The sequence below is a fragment of the Callionymus lyra genome, unplaced genomic scaffold, assembly GCF_982586985.1.
Source record: "Callionymus lyra unplaced genomic scaffold, fCalLyr1.hap1.1 HAP1_SCAFFOLD_164, whole genome shotgun sequence".
Lineage (NCBI taxonomy): Eukaryota > Metazoa > Chordata > Actinopteri > Syngnathiformes > Callionymidae > Callionymus > Callionymus lyra.
In genome coordinates this window covers 17,501-35,000 of record NW_028258625.1, presented here as the reverse complement: position 1 = coordinate 35,000, position 17,500 = coordinate 17,501, and the positions used below count along the sequence as shown (strand labels likewise).

Here is a 17,500-nt window from a genome sequence, read left to right as displayed (position 1 = left end):
TAAAGTTTTATCAATATATGTGATTATTATGTTGTTGTGATCATTGTGATTGTTAAGTTGTTGTGATTGTTGTGTTGTTTTGATTGTTGTGTAGTTGTGATTGTTATGGTGTTGGATCGTTGTGTAGTTGTGATTGTTGTGATCATTGTGTAGTTGTGATTGTTATGGTGTTGTGATCATAGTGTAACTGTGGTTGTGTAGTTGACAATACTCACTCGTATAAAGAGCATTTTCTCTCCGACACGATAGCGACCCTGCGAGTGTCTCTCAACGTGGAATTTATTTGAACATCTGCAGGGCTGGTCGTCAGAGATCTGTCTGACCTGACACACACACACACACACACACACACACACACACACACACACACACACACACACACACACACACACACACACACACACACACACACACACACACACACACACACACACACACACACAGATCAGCACAAACACACAGTCAACATTGAAATCAAAGTCTTACTGAATCGTCGAGCAGTTTTCCTGAGCTTTTCTTTGTGGAAGTGACTTTGGCGGGAGCCGTGGAGGAGTGAGACTGAGGGTGAGACTGAGGGTGAGACTGAGGGTGAGACTGAGGGTGAGACTGAGGGTGAGACTGAGGGTGAGACTGAGGGTGAGACTGAGGGTGAGACTGAGGGTGAGACTGAGGGTGAGACTGAGGGTGAGACTGAGGGTGAGACTGAGGGTGAGACTGAGGGTGAGACTGGGGGTCAGACTGAGGGTGAGACTGAGGGTCAGACTGAGGGGGAGACTGAGGGTGAGACTGAGGGTGAGACTGGGGGTCAGACTGAGGGTGAGACTGAGGGTCAGACTGAGGGGGAGACTGAGGGGGAGACTGGGGGTGAGACTGAGGGTGAGACTGAGGGTGAGACTGAGGGTGAGACTGGGGGTGAGACTGAGGGTGAGACTGAGGGTGAGACTGAGGGTGAGACTGAGGGTGAGACTGAGGGTGAGACTGAGGGTGAGACTGAGGGTGAGACTGAGGGTGAGACTGAGGGTGAGACTGAGGGTGAGACTGGGGGTCAGACTGAGGGTGAGACTGAGGGTCAGACTGAGGGGGAGACTGAGGGTGAGACTGAGGGTGAGACTGGGGGTCAGACTGAGGGTGAGACTGAGGGTCAGACTGAGGGGGAGACTGAGGGGGAGACTGGGGGTGAGACTGAGGGTGAGACTGAGGGTGAGACTGAGGGTGAGACTGGGGGTGAGACTGAGGGTGAGACTGAGGGTGAGACTGAGGGGGAGACTGGGGGTCAGACTGAGGGTGAGACTGAGGGTCAGACTGAGGGGGAGACTGAGGGTGAGACTGAGGGTGAGACTGGGGGTCAGACTGAGGGTGAGACTGAGGGTCAGACTGAGGGTCAGACTGAGGGTCAGACTGGGGGTGAGACTGAGGGGGAGACTGGGGGTGAGACTGAGGGTGAGACTGAGGGTGAGACTGAGGGTGAGACTGGGGGTGAGACTGAGGGTGAGACTGAGGGTGAGACTGAGGGGGAGACTGGGGGTCAGACTGAGGGTGAGACTGAGGGTGAGACTGAGGGTCAGACTGAGGGGGAGACTGAGGGTGAGACTGAGGGTGAGACTGGGGGTCAGACTGAGGGTGAGACTGAGGGTCAGACTGAGGGGGAGACTGAGGGGGAGACTGGGGGTGAGACTGAGGGTGAGACTGAGGGTGAGACTGAGGGTGAGACTGGGGGTGAGACTGAGGGTGAGACTGAGGGTGAGACTGAGGGGGAGACTGGGGGTCAGACTGAGGGTGAGACTGAGGGTCAGACTGAGGGGGAGACTGAGGGGGAGACTGGGGGTGAGACTGAGGGTGAGACTGAGGGTGAGACTGAGGGTGAGACTGAGGGTGAGACTGAGGGTGAGACTGAGGGGGAGACTGGGGGTGAGACTGAGGGTGAGACTGAGGGTGAGACTGAGGGTGAGACTGGGGGTGAGACTGAGGGTCAGACTGAGGGTGAGACTGAGGGTCAGACTGAGGGTGAGACTGAGGGTGAGACTGAGGGTGAGACTGAGGGGGAGACTGAGGGTGAGACTGAGGGTGAGACTGAGGGTGAGACTGAGGGTGAGACTGAGGGTCAGACTGAGGGTGAGACTGGGGGTGAGACTGGGGGTGAGACTGAGGGTGAGACTGAGGGTGAGACTGGGGGTCAGACTGAGGGTGAGACTGAGGGTCAGACTGAGGGGGAGACTGAGGGGGAGACTGAGGGTGAGGCTGAGGGGGAGACTGAGGGTGAGACTGAGGGTGAGACTGAGGGTGAGGCTGAGGGGGAGACTGAGGGTGAGACTGAGGGTGAGACTGAGGGTGAGACTGGGGGTGAGACTGAGGGTGAGACTGGGGGTGAGACTGAGGGTGAGACTGGGGGTGAGACTGAGGGTGAGACTGAGGGTGAGACTGAGGGTGAGACTGAGGGTCAGACTGAGGGTGAGACTGAGGGTGAGACTGGGGGTGAGACTGAGGGTGAGACTGAGGGTGAGACTGAGGGTGAGACTGAGGGTGAGACTGGGGGTGAGACTGGGGGTGAGACTGAGGGTGAGACTGAGGGTGAGACTGAGGGTGAGACTGGGGGTGAGACTGAGGGTGAGACTGAGGGTGAGACTGAGGGTGAGACTGGGGGTGAGACTGAGGGTGAGACTGAGGGTCAGACTGAGGGTGAGACTGAGGGTGAGACTGAGGGTGAGACTGAGGGTGAGACTGAGGGTGAGACTGAGGGTGAGACTGGGGGTGAGACTGAGGGTGAGACTGAGGGTCAGACTGAGGGTGAGACTGGGGGTGAGACTGAGGGTGAGACTGGGGGTGAGACTGGGGGTGAGACTGAAGGTGAGACTGAGGGTAAGACTGGGGGTGAGACTGAGGGTGAGACTGGGGGTGAGACTGAGGGTGAGACTGGGGGTGAGACTGGGGGTGAGACTGAAGGTGAGACTGAGGGTAAGACTGGGGGTGAGACTGAGGGTGAGACTGAGGGTGAGACTGGGGGTGAGACTGGGGGTGAGACTGAAGGTGAGACTGAGGGTAAGACTGGGGGTGAGACTGGGGGTGAGACTGGGGGTGAGACTGGGGGTGAGACTGGGGGTGAGACTGGGGGTGAGACTCCTCCTCCTGCTCGATCTCTCTCTCCAGTTGAACCAGAGCCGGCGGCTTCACGTTGAACCTTCGATGAAAACGGGTTCAGACGATGACAGGAAGAGTTCAAAGGTCAAGCAAACCTGTAGGCTATCCTTCCGAGCTCCAGGAGACACAGACAAACCTCTCGCGGCTGCTTGTGCAGAACTGAGAACACAGGTGAGGTCGACAGGTGAAGGTGATGAAGAAACAAAACACATGGTTAAGAAACTTTATGTTTCTATCGTTTCTCTCAAGTCTACGACTCATTTAACCTCTGACCTCTGAATCATGTTGGAATGGAGGAGAAAATAAGATAAATTAACTTCTGTGTTCTACCTCTTTTGGTGCTCCGCCCTCTAACCGCTTCGCTATTATAATATAACATTATTAACTTCAGAGGGATCAATAAAGTTTCATCTCTCTATTCGTTTATCCTCGAGGCCTCTTCTCTGAAAAGCTCAATGAATAACCAGACGGGGTGCAGCCCACCCCCTATAAGAGGTGCGTAATACCAGCGCACCTCCTTTTCAACTCAGCAGAAACCTCCTGACAGTGAAAATCGAATGTGAGTGAACTCATGAATATTGAAGAGACAAATGTGTGCATGTTAAGCCTCCCTGGAGACACACATGTCCTCTGCTTCGCTTGCTTCGGCCCAAACCACACAATGGCTGAGTGTGAGGTTGTTCCTCTCACCTCACACTCACCTAGTGTTAGACAACACTAGGTGAGTGTGTGGTTGTTCCTCTCACCTCACACTCACCTAGTGTTAGACAACACTAGGTGAGTGTGAGGTTGTTCCTCTCACCTCACACTCACCTAGTGTTAGTCAACACTAGGTGAGTGTGAGGTTGTTCCTCTCACCTCACACTCACCTAGTGTTAGTCAACACTAGGTGAGTGTGAGGTTGTTCCTCTCACCTCACACTCACCTAGTGTTAGACAACACTAGTTGAGTGTGAGGTTGTTCCTCTCACCTCACACTCACCTAGTGTTAGACAACACTAGGTGAGTGTGAGGTTGTTCCTCTCACCTCACACTCACCTAGTGTTAGTCAACACTAGGTGAGTGTGAGGTTGTTCCTCTCACCTCACACTCACCTTGTGTTAGACAACACTAGGTGAGTGTGAGGTTGTTCCTCTCACCTCACACTCACCTAGTGTTAGTCAACACTAGGTGAGTGTGAGGTTGTTCCTCTCACCTCACACTCACCTTGTGTTAGACAACACTAGGTGAGTGTGTGGTTGTTCCTCTCACCTCACACTCACCTAGTGTTAGACAACACTAGGTGAGTGTGTGGTTGTTCCTCTCACCTCACACTCACCTTGTGTTAGACAACACTAGGTGAGTGTGTGGTTGTTCCTCTCACCTCACACTCACCTAGTGTTAGACAACACTAGGTGAGTGTGTGGTTGTTCCTCTCACCTCACACTCACCTTGTGTTAGACAACACTAGGTGAGTGTGTGGTTGTTCCTCTCACCTCACACTCACCTAGTGTTAGACAACACTAGGTGAGTGTGAGGTTGTTCCTCTCACCTCACACTCACCTTGTGTTAGACAACACTAGGTGAGTGTGTGGTTGTTCCTCTCACCTCACACTCACCTAGTGTTAGACAACACTAGGTGAGTGTGTGGTTGTTCCTCTCACCTCACACTCACCTAGTGTTAGACAACACTAGGTGAGTGTGTGGTTGTTCCTCTCACCACACACTCACCTAGTGTTGTCTAACACAGTTAAACGATGACATTCGAGTCATGTGACCCAAATTACAACAGATTTTAAGTCCAAAGAGACTTTTGACCTCAAGATAAAAACTGACTCAACAAGAAAACGAATCCAATATTTATGCTGTATTTGTCAGAAACGCATCAGAGATTTCTTGCCACTGCAGTTACACTCTTTGGCGCCAGAAGTTTTTAAATAAAGTCCCTAACAGACGAGTGTTGAGTATAAATACAACATTATCTGACTTGAAACATGAAGAGATTTGTTTCAAATAAATAAAGTGAGGGAAGATGACTTTTAGGACTTTGATAACTTTAATGACTTAATGACTTTTATGACTTTTATTACTTTAATGACTTAATGACTTTAATGACTTTAATGACTTTAATGACTTTAATGACTTTGATAATATTTATGACTTTTATGACTTTAATCACATTTATGACTTTTATGACTTTTATGACTTTTATGACTTTTATGACTTTAATGACTTTTAGGACTTTGATAACTTTAATGACTTAATGACTTTTATGACTTTTATTACTTTAATGACTTAATGACTTAATGACTTTTATGACTTTAATGACTTTGATAATATTTATGACTTTTATGACTTTAATCATATTTATGACTTTTATGACTTTTATGACTTTTATTACTTTAATGACTTAATGACTTAATGACTTAATGACTTAATGACTTAATGACTTTTATGACTTTAATGACTTTGATAATATTTATGACTTTTATGACTTTAATCATATTTATGACTTTTATGACTTTTATGACTTTTATGACTTTTATGACTTTTATGACTTTTATGACTTTTAGGACTTTAATGACTTTTAGGACTTTGATAACTTTAATGACTTAATGACTTTTATGACTTTTATTACTTTAATGACTTAATGACTTAATGACTTTTATGACTTTAATGACTTTAATGACTTTGATAATATTTATGACTTATGACTTTAATCATATTTATGACTTTGATAATATTTATGACTTTAATCATATTTATGACTTTTATGACTTTCATGACTTTTATGACTTTTATGACTTTAATGACTTAATGACTTTTATGACTTTTATGACTTTTATTACTTTAATGACTTAATGACTTTTATGACTTTTATGACTTTTATTACTTTAATGACTTAATGACTTTTATGACTTTTATGACTTTAATCATATTTATGACTTTTATGACTTTTATGACTTTTATGACTTTTATGACTTTTATGACTTAATGACTTTTATGACTTTGATAATATTTATGACTTTTATGACTTTAATCATATTTATGACTTTTATGACTTTAATGACTTTAATGACTTTAATGACTTTAATGACTTTAATGACTTTTATGACTTTTATGACTTAATGACTTTTATGACTTTGATAATATTTATGACTTTTATGACTTTAATCATATTTATGACTTTAATGACTTTAATGACTTTAATGACTTAATGACTTTAATGACTTTAATGACTTAATGACTTAATGACTTAATGACTTATAAGACTTTGATGTCGTAGAACGACTATGACCCTGAAACACTGAAAACACAAACCTGGTTCTGTATGAGCAGCAGTGATGGACAGAAGCGACAGAAGGAGAGAAAAGAAGAATTGTTAGTAAATGAATATGAACGAATGAAAGACATTAGAAAAGTACAGAGATGTAGAAAAGTGTATTAACAGGTGAAAGTTGATTCACATCAAAGGAGAAACAGGAAGTGACGCCCACAGTGTTGCTCAGTGGGAGGAGCTTCACAGAACATTTGCATATTGTTGGACGACTTTTCTCCAACTTTGACGCGTCTTTGGTTCTGATGTCAAGACGAACAAAGTCCGATAAAGTGTAGAGAAGAAGAAACGACTCACCGAGACCCTCTGACTCGAACAAACAAGTCTCTCCGACGCCGACCCGTCGACACCAGGACAGGAAGTTGGCGGCGTTGTCACGAGCGAAGAAGGATCCGGACGGAGCACTGCGGCGACACGGAATCCTGCGGCGAGGAAAGTTCTGTGGAAGACGATCAGTTCAATACTTTTACCTGATGATACTTTACCTGATGATAGTTTAACCTTATGATAGTTTTACCTGATGATACTTTACCTGATGATAGTTTAACCTTATGATAGTTTTACCTGATGATACTTTACCTGATGATAGTTTAACCTTATGATAGTTTTACCTGATGATACTTTACCTGATGATAGTTTAACCTTATGATAGTTTTACCTGATGATACTTTACCTGATGATAGTTTAACCTTATGATAGTTTTACCTGATGATACTTTACCTGATGATAGTTTAACCTTATGATAGTTTTACCTGATGATACTTTTACCTGATGATACTTTTACCTGCTGATACTTTTACCTGATGATACTTTTACCTGATGATACTTTTACCTGTTGATACTTTTATCTGATGATACTTTTACCTGATGATACTTTTACCCGATGATACTTTTACCTTATGATAGTTTTACCTGATGATACTTTAGCCTTATGATACTTTTACCTGATGATACTTTAACCTTATGATAGTTTTACCTGATGATACTTTTACCTGATGATACTTTTACCTGATGATACTTTTATCTGATGATACTTTTACCTTATGATACTTTTACCTTATGATACTTTTACCTGATGATACTTTAGCCTTATGATACTTTTACCTGATGATACTTTTACCCAATGATACTTTTACCTTATGATACTTTTACCTGCTGATACTTTTACCTGATGATACTTTTACCTGATGATACTTTTACCTGATGATACTTTTATCTGATGATACTTTTACCTGATGATACTTTTACCCGATGATACTTTTACCTTATGATAGTTTTACCTGATGATACTTTAGCCTTATGATACTTTTACCTTATGATACTTTTACCTGATGATACTTTAACCTTATGATAGTTTTACCTGATGATACTTTTACCTTATGATAGTTTTACCTGATGATACTTTAGCCTTATGATACTTTTACCTTATGATACTTTTACCTGATGATACTTTAACCTTATGATAGTTTTACCTGATGATACTTTTACCTGATGATACTTTTACCTGATGATACTTTTATCTGATGATACTTTTACCTTATGATACTTTTACCTTATGATACTTTTACCTGATGATACTTTAGCCTTATGATACTTTTATCTGATGATACTTTTACCCAATGATACTTTTACCTTATGATACTTTTACCTGATGATACTTTAACCTTATGATACTTTTACCTGATAATACTTTAATCTAACGATGGTTCTGATCAGTCGTCAAACAAAGACTTCTTATCAAAGGTCGGTCCACGGATCTTCAACGTGTCCCGGCTCTGCCCGAGGACTCCACCTCCACTGACCTCTCACCATGTTGAGAAGCAACAGTTCTACTCTGAGTCTCTCCTGAACGCATGAGCTCGTCACACGATCTCCCAGAGTCCAGACTCTCTCAACTCACAAAGGCCTCTCAGTCTTTTGGCTCAGCTCTTTCTTCACCACCATAGAAAACTTGTAACGACTCAACACAACAAACTCATCGACTTTTTAAAACCCTGTGAAGTTATTAGTTTCAAGACTCTGACGCTTGTACGTTTGTTTTCTTGTTGTGTACTTGTTGTGTACTTGTTGTGTACTTGTTGTGTACTTGTGTCCTCAGTCAGAAAAGAAAAACAAGTTCCCTGAGGTTGGATCATAGACGAGTCTTCGTGATGTTTTCCATCAACTTTACGATCCGTGAGTCGCGAGTTTGTTCCAGTGAGTCGTGTCACGTCAGGACCAGCAGCAGAAGATCTTCTCCAGAGACAACAAAGAGACGTTTGCTTCATGTTTCCTCAACAGTCTTGAGATCTTTCTTCAAAGTATTCATCAAGTATCTCTTGAGAAAGAATGTTCAACCCTGAACCTGGTCCAACACTATCCAACATGTACCTGGTTCTTGCTCAGCACCTCCTGGTCTGGGCTGCAGTGGTTCCTGAACTTCTCGGTCAGGGTCTCGGCGAGCTCACACAGAACCACTCCGTTGTCCAGACGCTCCATGAACGAGTCAGACGTGAGGTCCAGACCTGAGAGTGAAGAACACTGTGAGCAGAAGAAGACAATGTTCTGAGAAACCTAGTTGAGGAACGATGACTTGATGTTTCTTCACTGGTACTGATGGTTCTTTCTGGGTTAGATCACGTGAAACTGGAGGAGACTTGGTTCTGTGGGTCCTTTATTTAGACCTCTATGATTGTTATAATTATATATATATTATATATTCTTATAATTATATATATATTATATATTCTTATAATTAAATATATATTATATATTCTTATAATTATATATATATTATATATTCTTATAATTAAATATATATTATATATTCTTATAATTAAATATATATTATATTATATATTCTTATAATTATATATATATTATATATTCTTAAAATTATTATTATTATTAAAAGAGTGTTCAAAGAGTGTTCAAAGAGTATTTGAAGAGTGTTCAAAGAGTGTTTCAAGAGTATTTAAAGAGTGTTCAAAGAGTGTTCAAAGAGTGTTTAAAGAGTGTTTAAAGAGTGTTCAAAGAGTGTTCAAAGAGTGTTTAAAGAGTGTTCAAAGAGTGTTCAAAGAGTGTTTCAAGAGTATTTAAAGAGTGTTCAAAGAGTGTTCAAAGAGTGTTTAAAGAGTGTTCAAAGAGTGTTCAAATAGTGTTTAAAGAGTGTTCAAAGAGTGTTTAAAGAGTATTTAAAGAGTGTTCAAAGAGTGTTTAAAGAGTGTTCAAAGAGTGTTCAAATAGTGTTTAAAGAGTGTTCAAAGAGTGTTCAAAGAGTGTTTAAAGAGTGTTCAAAGAGTGTTTAAAGAGTGTTCAAAGAGTGTTCAAATAGTGTTTAAAGAGTGTTCAAAGAGTGTTTAAAGAGTATTTAAAGAGTGTTCAAAGAGTGTTTAAAGAGTGTTCAAAGAGTGTTCAAAGGGTGTTTAAAGAGTGTTCAAAGAGTGTTCAAAGAGTGTTCAAAGAGTGTTCAAAGAGTGTTTAAAGAGTGTTTAAAGAGTGTTCAAAGAGTGTTCAAAGAGTATTTAAAGAGTGTTTAAAGAGTGTTCAAAGAGTGTTCAAAGAGTATTTAAAGAGTGTTTAAAGAGTGTTCAAAGAGTGTTTCAAGAGTATTTAAAGAGTGTTCAAAGAGTGTTTAAAGAGTGTTCAAAGAGTGTTTAAAGAGTGTTCAAAGAGTGTTTAAAGAGTATTTAAAGAGTGTTCAAAGAGTGTTCAAAGAGTGTTTAAAGAGTGTTCAAAGAGTGTTTAAAGAGTGTTCAAAGAGTGTTTAAAGAGTATTTAAAGAGTGTTCAAAGAGTGTTCAAAGAGTATTTAAAGAGCTGTTCAAAGAGTGTTTAAAGAGTATTTAAAGAGTGTTTAAAGAGTGTTCAAAGAGTGTTCAAAGAGTGTTTAAAGAGTGTTTAAAGAGTGTTCAAAGAGTGTTTAAAGAGTGTTCAAAGAGTGTTTAAAGAGTATTTAAAGAGTGTTCAAAGAGTGTTCAAAGAGTGTTTAAAGAGTGTTCAAAGAGTGTTTAAAGAGTATTTAAAGAGTGTTCAAAGAGTGTTCAAAGAGTGTTCAAAGAGTGTTTAAAGAGTGTTCAAAGAGTGTTCAAATAGTGTTTAAAGAGTGTTCAAAGAGTGTTTAAAGAGTATTTAAAGAGTGTTCAAAGAGTGTTTAAAGAGTGTTCAAAGAGTGTTCAAATAGTGTTTAAAGAGTGTTCAAAGAGTGTTCAAAGAGTGTTTAAAGAGTGTTCAAAGAGTGTTTAAAGAGTGTTCAAAGAGTGTTCAAATAGTGTTTAAAGAGTGTTCAAAGAGTGTTTAAAGAGTATTTAAAGAGTGTTCAAAGAGTGTTTAAAGAGTGTTCAAAGAGTGTTCAAAGGGTGTTTAAAGAGTGTTCAAAGAGTGTTCAAAGAGTGTTCAAAGAGTGTTCAAAGAGTGTTTAAAGAGTGTTTAAAGAGTGTTCAAAGAGTGTTCAAAGAGTATTTAAAGAGTGTTTAAAGAGTGTTCAAAGAGTGTTCAAAGAGTATTTAAAGAGTGTTTAAAGAGTGTTCAAAGAGTGTTTCAAGAGTATTTAAAGAGTGTTCAAAGAGTGTTTAAAGAGTGTTCAAAGAGTGTTTAAAGAGTGTTCAAAGAGTGTTTAAAGAGTATTTAAAGAGTGTTCAAAGAGTGTTCAAAGAGTGTTTAAAGAGTGTTCAAAGAGTGTTTAAAGAGTATTTAAAGAGTGTTCAAAGAGTGTTCAAAGAGTATTTAAAGAGCTGTTCAAAGAGTGTTTAAAGAGTATTTAAAGATTGTTTAAAGAGTGTTCAAAGAGTGTTCAAAGAGTGTTTAAAGAGTGTTTAAAGAGTGTTCAAAGAGTGTTTAAAGAGTGTTCAAAGAGTGTTTAAAGAGTATTTAAAGAGTGTTCAAAGAGTGTTCAAAGAGTGTTTAAAGAGTGTTCAAAGAGTGTTTAAAGAGTATTTAAAGAGTGTTCAAAGAGTGTTCAAAGAGTATTTAAAGAGCTGTTCAAAGAGTGTTTAAAGAGTATTTAAAGAGTGTTTAAAGAGTGTTTAAAGAGTGTTCAAAGAGTGTTTAAAGAGTGTTTAAAGAGTGTTCAAAGAGTGTTCAAAGAGTGTTCAAAGAGTGTTCAAAGAGTGTTCAAAGAGTGTTTCAAGAGTATTTAAAGAGTGTTTAAAGAGAATTTAAAGAGTGTTCAAAGAGTGTTCAAAGAGTGTTCAAATAGTGTTTAAAGAGTGTTCAAAGAGTGTTCAAAGAGTATTTAAAGAGTGTTCAAAGAGTGTTTAAAGAGTGTTCAAAGAGTGTTTAAAGAGTGTTTAAAGAGTGTTCAAAGAGTGTTCAAAGAGTATTTAAAGAGTGTTTAAAGAGTGTTCAAAGAGTGTTCAAAGAGTGTTCAAAGAGTGTTCAAAGAGTATTTAAAGAGTGTTCAAAGAGTGTTCAAAGAGTGTTTAAAGAGTGTTCAAAGAGTGTTTAAAGAGTGTTCAAAGAGTGTTTAAAGAGTATTTAAATAGTGTTCAAAGAGTGTTTAAAGAGTGTTCAAAGAGTGTTTAAAGAGTGTTTAAAGAGTGTTCAAAGAGTGTTTAAAGAGTATTTAAAGAGTGTTCAAAGAGTGTTCAAAGAGTGTTTAAAGAGTGTTCAAAGAGTGTTTAAAGAGTATTTAAAGAGTGTTCAAAGAGTGTTCAAAGAGTGTTCAAAGAGTGTTTAAAGAGTGTTCAAAGAGTGTTTAAAGAGTATTTAAAGAGTGTTCAAAGAGTGTTCAAAGAGTGTTCAAAGAGTGTTTAAATAGTATTTAAAGAGTGTTCAAAGAGTGTTTAAAGAGTGTTCAAAGAGTGTTTAAAGAGTGTTCAAAGAGTATTTAAAGAGTGTTCAAAGAGTGTTTAAAGGGTGTTTCAAGAGTGTTTAAAGAGTATTTAAAGAGTGTTTAAAGAGTGTTCAAAGAGTGTTTAAAGAGTATTTAAAGAGTGTTCAAAGAGTGTTTAAAGAGTGTTTCAAGAGTGTTTAAAGAGTATTTAAAGAGTGTTTAAAGAGTGTTCAAAGAGTGTTTAAAGAGTGTTTAAAGAGTGTTCAAAGAGTGTTTAAAGAGTGTTCAAAGAGTGTTTCAAGAGTGTTTCAAGAGTGTTTAAAGAGTATTTAAAGAGTGTTCAAAGAGTGTTCAAAGAGTGTTCAAAGAGTGTTTCAAGAGTGTTTAAAGAGTGTTCAAAGAGTGTTTAAAGAGTATTTAAAGAGTGTTCAAAGAGTGTTTAAAGAGTGTTTAAAGAGTGTTTCAAGAGTGTTCAAAGAGTGTTTAAAGAGTGTTCAAAGAGTGTTCAAATAGTGTTTAAAGAGTGTTCAAAGAGTGTTCAAAGAGTGTTTAAAGAGTGTTCAAAGAGTGTTTAAAGAGTGTTCAAAGAGTGTTCAAATAGTGTTTAAAGAGTGTTCAAAGAGTGTTTAAAGAGTATTTAAAGAGTGTTCAAAGAGTGTTTAAAGAGTGTTCAAAGAGTGTTCAAAGGGTGTTTAAAGAGTGTTCAAAGAGTGTTCAAAGAGTGTTCAAAGAGTGTTCAAAGAGTGTTTAAAGAGTGTTTAAAGAGTGTTCAAAGAGTGTTCAAAGAGTATTTAAAGAGTGTTTAAAGAGTGTTCAAAGAGTGTTCAAAGAGTATTTAAAGAGTGTTTAAAGAGTGTTCAAAGAGTGTTTCAAGAGTATTTAAAGAGTGTTCAAAGAGTGTTTAAAGAGTGTTCAAAGAGTGTTTAAAGAGTGTTCAAAGAGTGTTTAAAGAGTATTTAAAGAGTGTTCAAAGAGTGTTCAAAGAGTGTTTAAAGAGTGTTCAAAGAGTGTTTAAAGAGTGTTCAAAGAGTGTTTAAAGAGTATTTAAAGAGTGTTCAAAGAGTGTTCAAAGAGTATTTAAAGAGCTGTTCAAAGAGTGTTTAAAGAGTATTTAAAGAGTGTTTAAAGAGTGTTCAAAGAGTGTTCAAAGAGTGTTTAAAGAGTGTTTAAAGAGTGTTCAAAGAGTGTTTAAAGAGTGTTCAAAGAGTGTTTAAAGAGTATTTAAAGAGTGTTCAAAGAGTGTTCAAAGAGTGTTTAAAGAGTGTTCAAAGAGTGTTTAAAGAGTATTTAAAGAGTGTTCAAAGAGTGTTCAAAGAGTGTTCAAAGAGTGTTTAAAGAGTGTTCAAAGAGTGTTCAAATAGTGTTTAAAGAGTGTTCAAAGAGTGTTTAAAGAGTATTTAAAGAGTGTTCAAAGAGTGTTTAAAGAGTGTTCAAAGAGTGTTCAAATAGTGTTTAAAGAGTGTTCAAAGAGTGTTCAAAGAGTGTTTAAAGAGTGTTCAAAGAGTGTTTAAAGAGTGTTCAAAGAGTGTTCAAATAGTGTTTAAAGAGTGTTCAAAGAGTGTTTAAAGAGTATTTAAAGAGTGTTCAAAGAGTGTTTAAAGAGTGTTCAAAGAGTGTTCAAAGGGTGTTTAAAGAGTGTTCAAAGAGTGTTCAAAGAGTGTTCAAAGAGTGTTCAAAGAGTGTTTAAAGAGTGTTTAAAGAGTGTTCAAAGAGTGTTCAAAGAGTATTTAAAGAGTGTTTAAAGAGTGTTCAAAGAGTGTTCAAAGAGTATTTAAAGAGTGTTTAAAGAGTGTTCAAAGAGTGTTTCAAGAGTATTTAAAGAGTGTTCAAAGAGTGTTTAAAGAGTGTTCAAAGAGTGTTTAAAGAGTGTTCAAAGAGTGTTTAAAGAGTATTTAAAGAGTGTTCAAAGAGTGTTCAAAGAGTGTTTAAAGAGTGTTCAAAGAGTGTTTAAAGAGTATTTAAAGAGTGTTCAAAGAGTGTTCAAAGAGTATTTAAAGAGCTGTTCAAAGAGTGTTTAAAGAGTATTTAAAGATTGTTTAAAGAGTGTTCAAAGAGTGTTCAAAGAGTGTTTAAAGAGTGTTTAAAGAGTGTTCAAAGAGTGTTTAAAGAGTGTTCAAAGAGTGTTTAAAGAGTATTTAAAGAGTGTTCAAAGAGTGTTCAAAGAGTGTTTAAAGAGTGTTCAAAGAGTGTTTAAAGAGTATTTAAAGAGTGTTCAAAGAGTGTTCAAAGAGTATTTAAAGAGCTGTTCAAAGAGTGTTTAAAGAGTATTTAAAGAGTGTTTAAAGAGTGTTTAAAGAGTGTTCAAAGAGTGTTTAAAGAGTGTTTAAAGAGTGTTCAAAGAGTGTTCAAAGAGTGTTCAAAGAGTGTTCAAAGAGTGTTCAAAGAGTGTTTCAAGAGTATTTAAAGAGTGTTTAAAGAGAATTTAAAGAGTGTTCAAAGAGTGTTCAAAGAGTGTTCAAATAGTGTTTAAAGAGTGTTCAAAGAGTGTTCAAAGAGTATTTAAAGAGTGTTCAAAGAGTGTTTAAAGAGTGTTCAAAGAGTGTTTAAAGAGTGTTTAAAGAGTGTTCAAAGAGTGTTCAAAGAGTATTTAAAGAGTGTTTAAAGAGTGTTCAAAGAGTGTTCAAAGAGTGTTCAAAGAGTGTTCAAAGAGTATTTAAAGAGTGTTCAAAGAGTGTTCAAAGAGTGTTTAAAGAGTGTTCAAAGAGTGTTTAAAGAGTGTTCAAAGAGTGTTTAAAGAGTATTTAAATAGTGTTCAAAGAGTGTTTAAAGAGTGTTCAAAGAGTGTTTAAAGAGTGTTTAAAGAGTGTTCAAAGAGTGTTTAAAGAGTATTTAAAGAGTGTTCAAAGAGTGTTCAAAGAGTGTTTAAAGAGTGTTCAAAGAGTGTTTAAAGAGTATTTAAAGAGTGTTCAAAGAGTGTTCAAAGAGTGTTCAAAGAGTGTTTAAAGAGTGTTCAAAGAGTGTTTAAAGAGTATTTAAAGAGTGTTCAAAGAGTGTTCAAAGAGTGTTCAAAGAGTGTTTAAATAGTATTTAAAGAGTGTTCAAAGAGTGTTTAAAGAGTGTTCAAAGAGTGTTTAAAGAGTGTTCAAAGAGTATTTAAAGAGTGTTCAAAGAGTGTTTAAAGGGTGTTTCAAGAGTGTTTAAAGAGTATTTAAAGAGTGTTTAAAGAGTGTTCAAAGAGTGTTTAAAGAGTATTTAAAGAGTGTTCAAAGAGTGTTTAAAGAGTGTTTCAAGAGTGTTTAAAGAGTATTTAAAGAGTGTTTAAAGAGTGTTCAAAGAGTGTTTAAAGAGTGTTTAAAGAGTGTTCAAAGAGTGTTTAAAGAGTGTTCAAAGAGTGTTTCAAGAGTGTTTCAAGAGTGTTTAAAGAGTATTTAAAGAGTGTTCAAAGAGTGTTCAAAGAGTGTTCAAAGAGTGTTTCAAGAGTGTTTAAAGAGTGTTCAAAGAGTGTTTAAAGAGTATTTAAAGAGTGTTCAAAGAGTGTTTAAAGAGTGTTTAAAGAGTGTTTCAAGAGTGTTTAAAGAGTATTTAAAGAGTGTTTAAAGAGTGTTCAAAGAGTGTTTAAAGAGTGTTTAAAGAGTGTTTAAAGAGTGTTCAAAGAGTGTTCAAAGAGTGTTCAAAGAGTATTTAAAGAGTGTTTAAAGAGTGTTTAAAGAGTATTTAAAGAGTGTTCAAAGAGTGTTCAAAGAGTGTTTAAAGAGTGTTTCAAGAGTGTTTAAAGAGTGTTCAAAGAGTGTTTCAAGAGTGTTTAAAGAGTGTTCAAAGAGTGTTTAAAGAGTGTTTAAAGAGTGTTTAAAGAGTATTTAAAGAGTGTTTAAAGAGTGTTTAAAGAGTGTTTAAAGAGTATTTAAAGAGCGTTTCGAGAGTGTTTCAAGAGTGTTTAAAGAGTATTTAAAGAGTATTTCAAGAGTGTTCAAAGAGTGTTCAAAGAGTGTTCAAAGAGTGTTTAAAGAGTGTTTAAAGAGTATTTAAAGAGTGTTTAAAGAGTATTCAAAGAGTATTTAAAGAGTATTTAAAGAGTGTTTAAAGGGTGTTTAAAGAGTGTTTAAAGAGTGTGATCCTGCACTAATGCTGACTCCTTCTCTGCTCACACATCCTTTAATGAATCCCATTATTCACTCAATGGATCCATGAGTCGCACCTGAACCTCTCGCTTCCTCAGAACTTTCCACAAATGTAATTAGATTCCGATCGATTGGAGTCTCGTGTTCGACTGAAGTCAGACTCCAATAGAAGTAGATTCTACTGCTCGACACAAACACAAGTTTGAGTGTTTAACGCGTGAAGAAAAGGAAGTAGAAATTAACTTTATTCACTCGTGAGTCTTTGAAGATGATTTGAAGTGAGAACGAAGGTTAAATAATCCAAAGAGTTTCACGTCACACTCACTGAGCAGGTTGTTGATCCAGATCGCCAGGTCTTCCTTCATGGGTTCCAGACTCTCCTGGTGTCGACTGCTGAGCCGCTGGTCGTAATGTTGCAGGTCCGTCCGACCCGGACCCGCCGTTGGTTCTGGGCTCAGAGAACTGCACATGGTTCTGACCCTGAGACCAGAGCGGACCAAGATATGTTTTGGAACAAACAAAAACCTTCTTGGCTTTTAAAAGTACATCTACGTACTTTTTGACATAGTATAACACAAAACTCAGTGTCAAATATTGTATTTTCAAGAGTTTGTTGATACTAACATGATACAAGAATATGTTGTGATAGTGTAGTAACAAGTATATATGTGTAGTATTGTCCAGGACTTGACTCTGGTGTTGTGATAGTGTAGTAACAAGTATATATGTGTAGTATTGTCCAGTACTTGACTCTGGTGCTGTGATAGTGTAGCAACAAGTATATATGTGTAGTATTGTCGAGTACTTGACTCTGGTGTTGTTATAGTGTAGTAACAGGTATATATGTGTAGTATTGTCCAGTACTTGACTCTGTTGTTGTTATAGTGTAGTAACAAGTATATATGTGTAGTATTGTCCAGTACTTGACTCTGGTGTTGTGATAGTGTAGTAACAAGTATATATGTGTAGTATTGTCCAGTACTTGACTCTGGTGCTGTGATAGTGTAGTAACAAGTATATATGTGTAGTATTGTTGAGTACTTGACTCTGGTGTTGTTATAGTGTAGTAACAAGTATATATGTGTAGTATTGTCCAGTACTTGACTCTGGTGTTGTTATAGTGTAGTAACAAGTATATATGTGTAGTATTGTCTAGTACTCGACTCTGGTGTTGTGATAGTGTAGTAACAAGTATATATGTGTAGTATTGTCTAGTACTCGACTCTGGTGTTGTGATAGTG

At 38.0% G+C, this 17,500-nt stretch overlaps 2 protein-coding genes across 2 annotated transcripts in view; both read right to left on the bottom strand.

Moving 5' to 3' along the window:
- Positions 1–16,729, bottom strand: part of gas2a (growth arrest-specific 2a) — a 20,336-nt gene extending 3,607 nt beyond the window's left edge. Inside the window, 8 exon segments of the mRNA XM_087782616.1 lie at positions 216–323; positions 487–558; positions 3,044–3,111; positions 3,114–3,175; positions 3,231–3,294; positions 6,748–6,889; positions 8,821–8,954; positions 16,585–16,729. Of these exon segments, the coding sequence (XP_087638742.1) occupies positions 216–323; positions 487–558; positions 3,044–3,111; positions 3,114–3,175; positions 3,231–3,294; positions 6,748–6,889; positions 8,821–8,954; positions 16,585–16,729 (795 nt within the window).
- On the bottom strand, positions 1,298–2,742 carry LOC148058131 (uncharacterized; the record flags this gene model as incomplete). The annotated part of the gene is made up of 3 exons (XM_087782615.1): positions 1,298–1,302; positions 1,352–1,446; positions 2,060–2,742. Coding segments are annotated over 3 exons (783 nt in total), but the record flags the coding sequence as incomplete, so codon positions are not given.
- Positions 16,730–17,500: the final 771 nt, after the last annotated feature.